Source organism: Lynx rufus, unplaced genomic scaffold, assembly GCF_022079265.1.
Source record: "Lynx rufus isolate CCGP_SWC_20201006 ecotype Redwood Valley unplaced genomic scaffold, mLynRuf1.p SCAF_6, whole genome shotgun sequence".
Taxonomy (NCBI): Eukaryota; Metazoa; Chordata; class Mammalia; order Carnivora; family Felidae; genus Lynx; species Lynx rufus.
This window is the reverse complement of record NW_025814878.1, coordinates 9,246,516-9,258,803: the sequence shown is the minus strand read 5'-3', so window position 1 is coordinate 9,258,803 and position 12,288 is coordinate 9,246,516. Positions and strand designations below refer to the sequence as shown.

Here is a 12,288-nt window from a genome sequence, read left to right as displayed (position 1 = left end):
ACCTCTGGTCCTATACCCAAGTCTGTGCTTCTTCCTTTCTTGATAGGTAAACACTATTAATAGTTTCATCCCAAAATTGCGCGTGCACACACACACACACACACACACACACACACACACATGCATGCACACATGTTTTGGTTATATAAGTAGCATTATACTCTACACATTATTCTGTGAATAGCTTTTCTCACTGAATAATACATGTTGGAGATTTCTCCATTATCAGTCTGTATAGGTCTCATTTTTTCAAATGGCTGTATTTTAGTCCATAGTAATTAATACATTCTGTTGGTACAAGTTTTATGGTGAATCAAATGTTTGCATATATTATCTGTCAGGGCCTCATAGCAGCCACTAAGGAAGGTGTCAAATAATCAGGAGGGATTGCCTGGTTCACCTGGGATCCCATGACACATACGCGCCTAGACTCATATACACAAGTCCAGTGCTCTGAGCCCTGTGACGTTCTCCATATATGCCTGTTATTCCTTCCGTTTAGTGCAGCAACCACAAATGGAGACAAAAACCTTAAGCAGTAAAAAAAAAAAAAAAAAAATCACCAAACTTGAACCCTAAGAAGCCAGATAAAAAGGAAGTATATCCCCGAGGAAGGTGAGAAAAGAGAGAATGATCAAAGTTTAGAACCAGAATGGGTTCTTCTTCCCTTTCCTTTTAGAGGTGAGAACCTGGGGCCAAGAATCCAGCAGCTTAGCTTGTTCAGGACACTCAGGACATCTTCTTTCTGGAGGCTGGTTCTTGGGGTTGGGTGGAAGAGGAGACTATATTTTTCCAGGCTCTCTTGTTTTCATTAGCTGGAATGGGGAGTGGGGGTGTGGACAAGCATATAGACGGAGGAGCCCGAACACGCTTGGGAAATGAGAAAACTCTTCTCTTCTTGGGAAATGAGAAAACTGGCCCTTCTGGGAGAATTCTCCTCATAGGGCCGTCTAGCCACCGTAGACTTGAGCTATCTGGATACCCAGGACGTGTGGATTTAACATATTCCCACATATTTGTTCACTGAGCGTGTAACATTCATCCGGCTCTTCTCTGGGCCGCTGGGCTCCTGCATGCAGCACGTGTGGGAGAAGCTATCCCCAACCACGAGGCCTAGAAAACACGTGAGATTATCTGTGCTACTCTGGGTTAAGTTTACCACGTGAATAAGTACAAGTAAATACAAAATAGTTGTCTTTATGCACAGATGTCTTACGCAAACAACCATCGTGGGAAGGTTCATTGGCAAGACCACGAATGAACCCATTTATTTCTGCTTGTTGGGAGAAATTGTTATTGAAGCTGAGAGTGTATACTAGTCATTACTGCTAAATCTGACAGACGATCTTTTGGCTTATTTCCTCATTTTTGAAGTGGACTTAAAGATAGAAAGGGAATAACTGAGCTCATGTTAAAATGTGCTGGAGGAATCTTTTGACCATTGAAGCAGAAGCTCCTGCCTCTTCTTTCATGACTTTGATCAGGATGCCTTGGAGGAACTTTACTAGGGACTTCATTCTGGAGGGCTCCTGAAGACAGACGAAACCCCTTATTTAGTGGTTAGGTGGCCAGAAGCTTAAGGGACATTCATAGTCCACACCACATCAGATCTTTGTAAGCCCCCTCACCCCCCTTTCCCTTCTCACCTAAAGCACTGCAGTGACCTGCCCAGGAGCGGGAGGGTGGGGCAGTGAGCTTCTTAGTGCTTCCAGAAATCCAGGGCAGTAAGCACAATGGTGTTCAGGGTCTCTGAGGTTGTGCCCTCTCGCTCTGATCGCCAACCCATTTCCCTCTTACTCGCGTCCTCAGCTTTGGACAAGAACATTTTGAAATAGTTCCTACTGCTCTTGGACACCAGTGTTTGGACTTTAAATGACTCCAAGTAGGAAGAAAGCTTGGGAAACTCTCTGGAAACAATGGAACAGAGCAAAGGAGAGGGGTCTGGAGGTGAGCTGAATGCTGCCTGGCATTGAACTAGTCACACTGGTTGTCACAGCGCTCCCTTTGGTGTGATGCTTATCTATTGTCCCAGAAGGAGCAATTTCAGAAAGTCCTTTTTTGGGCTGTGGAACTGCACTTATTTGTTGAGCCTTAAGAAACATTATTGAAACTGGTTCGTTGTCTCTGGTGTATTACAATGAGATGGTGGTCACTGATTTCATTATATTTTCCTTTATTGCAGCTGTTGGTTTGGTCCTGTGCCAGGTGCTTAAAACAATTGTGGTTTCGCAGATGGTAAGCAAGGCTGGACAAGGAGAGGGATCATGTCATTGCCCCGGCTAAAATTTTTAGCAGACTGGGGTCTGACAAGGGTGAAGAACGGATTTCCTCTTCGTTTTCATTTAGAAAAAGACACTTTCCAGGACAATCATCTTTCCTAGAATTCCTTTAAATATTTTTTCTTTTAAAAATATCCTTCGATGCACATAATGTTTTTACTTCACTTAAAAAATAAAGGCAAGCTGCCCTTTGAAGGTGGCTGTTGTCACTGGTAAGACATAGAATTGACTAGCTGTAAAAATATAATTTGGGCTGCACTATGAAGGCATGGCGTTTTTATTTGCATGCCATTACATACAGATGTGGTTGTGAAATAGTTCAAATCATGGCACATTGAATGTCCTCACTGGATTTTTAGGAATGTGTTCACTGAGACAGCCAAAGTCTGTTTCATTTTGTTTGGCTGGTTGCACTGGCTATAAATCAGAGAATATTCACTTTAATATCTGAGTCAAAATTTATTTCCAAACATAATACTGGAGTTGTTATTTTACAGAAAGTAAATTTCTTATTTATTTCCTCAATACCTTGCCTTCTACTCTCTCTCTATTATATGCTGGAATGTGCTGAAAGGTTTTCCAGGGAGATTTTGATAATATATGCCATTATCTACTGATGAATATATTTCATGGGATCAATCTCTCATATCTTTAACTTTGGGAGTCTTAGGAATCACAGGTCCTGGAAATAATTTCATTGCTGCTTCTGAAATGCCCTCTTAGTGATATGATATTGTAATTATGTTAGGGAAAAATGTTTTGATAATAGTTTAAAGTGTGACAGTATTTAGACATCTGGCTAGATAGGTATCGAGTTCTTTCCACGTCATCAGCCCTATGGTGGTGTTCCTGGAGTAAGAGGCTTTGATCATGGCCCTTCCTGTAGTAGCTGAGTGACCTTGAACAAGTTAGTTAATCTTTTGGGGTCTCAGTTTCTGCTTCTATAACATGGGAGTGACAATGACCTGACTTGTCAGTTTTGATGTTTAGATGAGATAAAGGGCTAAAGTCATCTGGCGTGGTGCCAGGTCTAAGCGGACCACATGGCCAATACTGCTGGCTAGTCCTTGGGCCCAAGGGCATTTTTTAAAGAGGAAAATCTGAACAGGCTGACTTAACATGCACATCTTTGATTTCTTTTCCTGCCCTGCCTCATGGAGATGCTTCCTATGCATCCAACTTCATTTTTAAAAATTGTGATAAAACATACATAACATGAAATTTCCCATTTTAATCGTTTTCAGTTGTACAGTTCAATGGTATTTAGTTGTTCACATTGTTGTGTAACTATCACCACTGTCCATCTCCAGAGCTTTTTCGTCATCCCAAGTGGAAACTCTGTACTCATTGCACAATAAAGTCCCCATTTCCCCCTTCCTATAACTTCTGATACCTTTTGTTCAAGTTTCTGTCTCTATGAATTTCATTAGTCTAGGTACTTTACATTTAGTTGGAATCATACAATATATGTCCTTTGGGTCTGGCTTATTTCACTCAGCATGTCTTTAAGGTTCATCTGTGTTGTAGCATGTATCCAAATTTTATTTCTTTTTAAGACTGAATAAAATTCCGTCGTATGTATATACCCTATTTTTTTATCCATTTATCTGTCAGTGGACATTTGAGTTGTGAATAATGCTCCTGTGACCATGGGTGTGCAAATATCTGTTTGAGTCTGTGCTTTGAGTTCTTTTGGGCATATACCTAGAAATGGAATTTCTGGATCATGGGATCTCCAACTTCATTTTGACATGCCTCCCAAGCTTTGGGACTACATTTATAATAGTTTGTTGGGTAGTTGTGCTTGTTGGTGTGCTACTGAAATCTCAAATATCACATGTTTAAAATTTTTCCACATCTCTTCTTCCCACCCCACTCCCTGATCAGATCCTCTTTTTTGATTAATGTTAAGAATAACTTTTGAGACATCCTGGCACAAGCCACCAGAATCTTTGACCTCCTTCTCCTCCCATTCCTCCTTCTCTAGCCCTAAGAATTTGGCAAAGCTACGTCAAGCTTTTTTACATCTTCTCTCTGCCTTGCCCGCTCTACTACTCAGAGATGATTAATGCATAGCTTGGTTTTTTTTTTCCCCTTGGCATTACCTTGAATGTTTTTAATCCTGCATTTTCTACTGAAAATCAATACTGATTTTTATTAAAAATTCTTTGGAACGCTCATGTCTACAACGAGTTCTCTTAGGACCAAGTCTTGCCCCTGTGGACCTGAGTTTTGGGGTCCTGAGGTGTGGCAGCCATCTCTTTATTTGGGACCATTGACTTCTCAGTCATTACTTCTTTCATTGAACTCCAACCTGCCCCGCTTGGGAGGCCTGTGCTCCAGATGGGATTGGGTGGGGGGGAGGCAACACAGAGCTTTGGCAACGTTTCATTTTGTTCAGATAACAAATACTTGCTGAGCTCCATTGTGTGCCTGAGAATGTGCTGGGCACAGGATTAATGGTGATAAATGAGATAGGTGTAGTTCATCCCTTGTCACACTTAAAGTGACCTGGGGATTGTGACAAACAGCTAAAGTCCAATGTAGTAAGCACTGTGACAGGATAAAAGCGAGGCATCATTGGAGGGGCAGAAAGGAATCCCAGAGGAATTGACGTCTCGATTGACACACCTGAAAGATTAGTGGGAGTCACTTGAGCCAAGAGTAGGGAAAGTCTGTTTCCACAAGAAGGAACAGTGTGTGCAAAGTCCTGGGGCTCAAAAGGAGCATGGTTGAACGGGAGGACATGCTTAGAACTTAGAGACTGGTAAGAGATAAGGCAGGAAAGGAGGTTGATCAGGAACAGCTTGGTAAGTTGTTTTAAGGCATTTTGATTTTATCCTTAGAGCTTTGAGGAGCACCAGCATATTAAAGCAGGGTAGCGCCATGGCAGTGTACGATTTTAGAAGAGCCCCCTGGCAACACAGTGGGCAATGGTTGGCAGGGGAAGGTGGGAGGCAGGGGGTGGCTTAGTGGGCTGTTGCAATAATGGGGACTGGAGATGGTATGAGCTGTGGGTAGGGATGGTGGGCCCAGGAAAAATTGCTTTTGCTTTGAAAAGGAATTTAAAAATAATCGATCTGATTAGTGTGTGCATGCATGTGAGTGAGGAGGAGGGTAGAGAATCTTGAGTAACACCACGTCTCAGGCTGTGTGGTGTGGTGGCAGATAGGAAGACATTGATGAGGAAAGATGATTGACGGTTGTGTTTGGGACACATTCATTTTGACGAGACTGTGAGAAAATCAAGTCTCCGTGGACCGTGGGCAGGTAGGTGTATGGGTGGGAAGCTCAGCAAAGAGATTTGGTCGGACATGTCTGCCAGAATATGCTGAGGGGAAAATATGCTGTGTGGCAAAAGGAAAGATAGACAGTGTTAAATTCCCCTCAGGCTACTGCTTGGGTTTTTTGTTTTATTTTATTTTGTTTCGCTTCATTGAAACCTAAGTGACCAAATTATGAGATATTTAAAGTGTTCATTGTGATGATTTGATATACCTTGTGAAAAGATTCCTTCCACTGAGTTAACACATCCATTACCTATTTACCTTGTGTGTGTGTGTGTGTGTGTGTGTGTGTGTGTGTATGTGTGTGTAGTGAGAATGTAAGTTCTACTTTTTGAACAAATTTCACTGATAACAATACATTGTTATCAACTGTAGTCACCATGTTCTACATCAGATCCTCAGACCTTATTCTTCTCAAGACTCCACACAAGTGATACCATGCAGTATTTGTCTTTCTCTGTATGGCTTATTTCACTTAACATAATCCCCTCCAGGTTTATCCACGTTGTCCCAAATGATGGGATTTCTTTATTTTTTAAGGGTGAATAATACCCCAATATATTTATATAAAGACCACATTTTCTTTGTTCATTTATCTGTCAGTGAACACTTAAGATTGTTTCCATACCTTGGTGATTAATAATAATGCCTCTATGAACGTGGTAGTACATATATCTCTAATGATTTCGTTTCCTTTGGGTAAATGCCCAGTAGTGGAACGGCTGGATCATGTGGTAGTTCTATTTGTGATTTCTTGAGGAGCCACCATATTGTTTTCTGCAATGGCCGCACCAGTTTACAATCCACCAACAGTACCTCGTCACTTGCTTGTTTTAATTTGGTCTGTTTTATGTTTCTTTTGAATCACTGACGATGGGTCATTGCTTATTTTTGTAACTGGCAAATGGAGTCTTTCTATGTGGTGGTAACGATGCAAAAACAGCTGCTACTGACGGAGAGAAAAACAAGAAGGAAAGGAAAAACAGAAAGTCGAGAGGAAGAATCCCAGAGAAGTGTGAGAAAAAGCTGTGTGTGAGCTCATCTGCTGGCCCAGGAGCTATGGGTGGGCCTGGTGGCTTCTGCTCCTGGACGACTCTCCTTTCGCTCCTCTAGCTTTCTGCTTAGGGTTCATTCATCTCCGCTTCTCTCCACTTACAACTATTCAGACCCCACATTAGTGCAAAGGCTTTATCTTTATTTTTTTGATGGGCAACAAAATAGTGATAATTTCTCCAAAACTTCACCTGAGCCTAACATCTTGGCTTTGGCTTTTTGCGCTTCATCCAGGCCTGTGGGAAAGGCACCTTGGGGCTCATCTGGTCACAGGTACAGGGAGCTCTTTAGGGTCCTCAGTCTTTTTTTTTTTTTTTTAATTAGCTCTCTTACAATAGGATTTTCATAGGCATTGTTTTCATAAGAGTAAATAATAACATGTAAAATGAAGTTTCTTCTTAAAGAAACTAAAATCGATTGCTTTAATTACATACCTTTACCAAGTTATCCTCAGGGAACAAAAAACTACCTTGTGGTTTTCCTTCTTTGATGTAAGTTGAAGACGTGCAAATAGTTGTTAATGGTGTTTGGTTCAGAAGAGTTTGTTTTAATTGTATATATCAAATATATTACCTCTTCGTTTTTTTTTTTTCATGTTGCCAATTTACCAATTCTAAATTTTAACGTAGTTGGGGGCAGGAGAAAATCCATTTTGTCCCCAGAGGCTTGTATTACAAACCAGATTCTGCTCTGCACCTACTTCTTTTCTTGTTAAGGGATGAATTCAATTGCACAAATCTAGCGTCTTTTATCTGTTAAACATGTCAGTTCAGGAATTTCACTTGGTTCTATAAAGATACACATCTACAATGGATGACCAATGCAAATACAACATTCAGCCAATTGGCCTCTGACCCCATTCAGCTCTCCTGTCTTCTGGCTTGCAAAACAACCCTTTTTGGGAGGAAAGTGAATCAAAGTTAATTCTTGGTTTGAATGATCATTGGCTGTTTTCTTCTGAGGCTTAAATGTAACCTCATTTTTTTTGGTGTTAAAGCGTGTACTGCATAAACATCATAGGAAACCAAACACTGAAAGTTTCCTTGAGGTATCAGAAATCTGCACCTTTTGCTTAAAGTTAACATCTGTCTAGGTAAATTTCATTTCTGGTTCTATTATTTCCTCAGTTTGTCCCGGTTAATGAAGGCAATTCTAAACACAATAATTGTGCCTGGATATTTGAGGCAGTGTGTGGTCTCCTACTAAAGTTGTCAGTTTACAATTTTTCTGTCTAGTTTGCTAGTTCCTATATACAAAAGAAGAATGTACATGTTAATTTTATCTGAAGCCTGTGCACGTAGCAATTTTTATAATGTATGTCTAAAGATGAAGCACCAAGTTTTATGAGACCAGCGTTTCTTGTTAAAGCCCCACCCACCCTATTCTACTTGAGATTGGCCCTTCAATTGAATAAAGAACAAAGAGTTCTGTAGTTAAAACATTTCACTGCAGGGACGCCTGGGTGGCTCAGTTGGCTAAGCATTAATTAGACTTTTCATTTGTGCTCAGGTCATGATTTCCTGCTTCCTGGAGCCCCGGATCAGCTTCATGCTGATAGCGTGGGATTCTCTCTCTCCCTCTCTGTCTGCCCCTCCCCCACTCTCTCTCAATATAAATAAATAAACTTACAAAAAACCCACACAATATGTCACTGCATGTTGCATCTTGCCTTTAGTGAATGGGAAAGTGGAGACACAGATGATCTGAATTACAGGGTGTGATATTTCCTCATTTTTTTCTTTGAGAATGGGAAACATTTTAAAATAGTGCACGTCATCTCCACAGTCTAAATTCAGGTGTAAGAATTTAGACTTCTATACATGGACTTCTTCATAAAACCATGGCAATATTTATTAATTTGTGGAGTTTAATGTTCTGCACAGTATAAACCAGACTGCTTTTGAGGGATAAAGACATGGACGTGACCTCTGAATCTTAGAGCAGAAACTTCTTTTTTTTTTTTTTTTTCAACGTTTATTTTTATTTTTGGGACAGAGAGAGACAGAGCATGAACGGGGGAGGGTCAGAGAGAGAGGGAGACACAGAATCGGAAACAGGCTCCAGGCTCCGAGCCATCAGCCCAGAGCCCGACGCGGGGCTCGAACTCACGGACCGCGAGATCGCGACCTGGCTGAAGTCGGACGCTCAACCGACTGCGCCACCCAGGCGCCCCAAAGAAACTTCTTGTGGGCAATTGGCTGTATGTCCCGAGAACTCAGAGAAGAGTTGGGCTGCGTATAAATCTGTGAGTCATCTGCATTTATGATAAGGGAAGCTGTAGCCGTGGAATAGATTCTCCTGTGAGAATTTGGAGTCGTAAGAAGGGCCTGACATTGAGCCCCGTGCAGATTAGCTTAATGTTGGTTGGAGTGCATCTGCAAATAACACTGGGAAGCCATGTCCTGAGGGGTAGGAAGGACACGGGAATGTTTCGTTTTATGGAAGCCAAGGGAAAAGCATGCTTCAGGAGGAAGGGAGGAATTGTGAGGTGCTTCTGATAGGTCAAGTATGATGTGGGCTGAAATACCTGTTGACTTCAGTAATAGGAGTCATTGGTGATATCAGGATTTAAGCGGCTTTTGTGGGACAGCTAAGGGAGAAAACCGGCATGGGTTGAGCCATGCAGGAGAGGTGAGGACAAAGCAGACCTCAGGTGTGTAGATGTCTCTGAGGAGTTGAACTAAGAAGGGGTAGGATGTAAGATGGAAGTTTGAGAGTGATGTGAGGTCACGGGAGCCCTTTATTGTGGGACAGAGTCACACGTGATGAACATGAATGAGAAGCAGTTGAGCAATAGGGAGACTAGTCAACAAGAGGGAAAAGAAAGAGGATTAATAAAGAAAGAGGATTAATAAACGGTAACAGCAACAGTATTTATTGAGTGCTTACCACATCCAGGGCACTGGTAAACCCTTGACATGTAGTCTCACATTTAATTCTTAGAAAAATGCCACGTAGTGGGCACCATCATTTTCTCTAGGCGAGAGAGGGGTAAGTGAGACCTGGAGATGTTAACTAATACACTCAGTGTCCTCCAGCCAGTAAGTGACGGACTAACTTATCAACTTAAGGACTGAACTTGGCCGCCACCCCAGCTCAGCACCCTGGACTGGAATTTAGGTGTTCCGGGCTGCATTTGAATACCTACCTAAAGATTCTTCCAATTATACCGTAAGAAAGGCCACTTTGAAACTGTCTGAAAGTTCCAACAGTTTTATTTTGACGATTTTAGCTAGTGGCCTGAGTCCAAAAAAAGAAAAGCCTTTGTTGAGAAAGTGTGTGAGTGTACATAAAACCTTGTGCCTCCAAATATCAACTGTATGAACTGAAGGTGACTTTTGCCCAGAGAACTCCGGAAGTGATTGGCTGAGACAAAAATCAAGTCTCGGGGAATTTTTTCCCACACTTTGAGAAGGGCAGGAAAAGGATGGCATGCAAAGTCGCAACGCAAGTGAGTGATAGGAAAACAGGCAGCTTCTCTGTCGATTCTGACTGGCTCTGTTTCCTGAAATAATGTGAATTCTGTTCTCTTGCTCTTACTAGGACATAATGACTACATGTGTCCAGCTACCAACCAGTGCACGATCGATAAGAACAGGAGGAAGAGTTGTCAGGCCTGCCGGCTCCGGAAGTGCTATGAAGTAGGCATGATGAAAGGCGGTAGGTACTTGCCAGCCAGGGTGCTTGCCTGCCGGGGGAGTGCATGCCTGTCGCCCAGCACTGGCTGTTTTCTCTTCTCTTCTCTTCTCTTCTCTTCTCTTCTCTTCTCTTCTCTTCTCTTCTCTTCTCTTCTCTTCTCTCTTCTCTTCTCTTCTCTTCTCTTCTTTTCTTAAAAAAGTTTAAATGTGTATTTATTTACTTAGAGACTGAGCACAAGCTGGGGAGGAGCAGAAAGAAAGAGAGATAGAAGCCCAAGCAGGCTCCACGCTATCAGCGCACGTCCCCATGGGGGGCTCGAACTCACGAGCCATGAGATCAGGACCCGCCCCGAGATAAGAGTCGGATGCCTAACTGGCTGTGTCACGCAGGCGCCCCTGGCTGTTTCTGTCCCAACAACCCTGGCAGTGGAGTGTTCTCCCTTCTAATTAGTTGTTTCCTAGTTCTATTTTTCATTGCAACAGAAGTCTTTTTTATGACATGCTTTTTTTTTTTTTTGTAAAAAAAATAGAAACTGACTGGAACTGGAGATTCTAAAATGCCATTTTGTGTTTTACATTTTACGTGTAAATACTTATATTTTAAGTCAGAAGGGTGTGGGAGGTGGTGGTGGAAGGAAAGGAAGCCTGCTCAGGGAATTATGCTCGAAGTATTTTCCAGTGATTGTTTATATTGCTAACGTTAGAAAACGGTGTCTGAGAATAGGTCTTCCCTAAACTGAGACTTGTCAATGTGAAAGCTAAATAGCTAATGTATAATCTTCCAATCTCTCAACATCCCTCAGGGAATTTAAGTTTCAATCAAAAGATAGCTTTCTCCTTCAGAAATGGACTCAACCAGCAACTGCTATAACCTTAGCACCTGGCATGGTACTGGGAGCAGCACCTCAGGAATGAATCCTGAGCGCTAACAAATCATGTGGCACTCAGGATTTGTGCCTGTGTGCTTGTGTCTTTGTGGCAATGGCTGTGTGTGTGTGTGTGTGTGTGTGTGTGTGTGTGTGTGTATTTGTGGTTTTCTGTCCCCTCTTGTATCCAGTCTTCCAGTTTTGTTTTATGGGAATCCAGTGTCTGGTTTTGGGGGTATAAGGTGCTCCATTGATGTGGTTGCCTGATTGATCTTGTCTTCTTGGGGATCCAGCCTTGAGGAACACAGATGCTAGTCTCGGGTAGCCTTCAAGGTACTGAGAGAGAACAGATAAAAAATGCGTAATTAAAGTCATGGCGTATTCAGTGTTTTAGGAGGATACAAAGGGGGAGAGGGGCCTATGATGTGGTTGCCTGCTGTCATAGGGGAAAAGCTTTCTGAAGGAGACGAGATTCGGGATGGGTTAAGGAGAACAGAGATACAGTGAAAAAGAATAGAGATTGTGCAGATAGAGGGTGGCTAACCTTTAGCTCATTAACACTTGGATGAAGGAGGAAGCAGGAGAAAGACCAAGAACTTGGTGGGTAGGAATCTTACCATCGAAGATTCCTGAGTTCCATGGTCACAAACAAGACTGCCAGGTTGGGATTTTAAATACAGCATTTGGAATAAAGTCTCTTGATGAACAGATGAAATGTTGAATTTATGCATTGTATGAGCTGTGACTATATGTCTTGAATGTCTGACAAAGCAGTTTTAATTCAAAGGGTAATTAATTCTAAGAATTTAACAGCCACATTCTGAAAGTGACACTTTGAGTCACAAATGGATTAAATATTTAAGGAACTCATCTTTCTTTGTACCATTAGAGAATTAGTCAGGCTTAATAAAAAGCTTCTTAAGGTAACTTGATAAGTGACAGGAATATAACATCTACATGTAAAAAGTTTAATTTGAACCAGTAGAGTCCAAATTTAATGTGCTTTCTTGACAACGTCAGGTAGATTAAGCCCAGCCTCTTCCTTTCTCTCTGAAAGCTGCAGTAATCAATTTGTGAATATTTCCAAAGCATGTTTTCCCTTGAGAGTACCCATGCATTGACCCCACTTCATAAAAACAATTCTGTCTTTCCTAATTTATATCCA

General features: G+C 41.8%; 1 protein-coding gene across 1 annotated transcript in view; it reads left to right on the top strand.

The window, feature by feature from the left end:
• ESR1 (estrogen receptor 1) overlaps window positions 1-12,288 on the top strand; it is a 274,532-nt gene that overhangs the window by 62,219 nt on the left and 200,025 nt on the right. Inside the window, exon 3 of the mRNA XM_047103088.1 lies at window positions 10,163-10,279. Within this exon, the coding sequence (XP_046959044.1) occupies window positions 10,163-10,279 (117 nt within the window). The remainder of the gene's footprint in view (window positions 1-10,162; window positions 10,280-12,288) is intronic.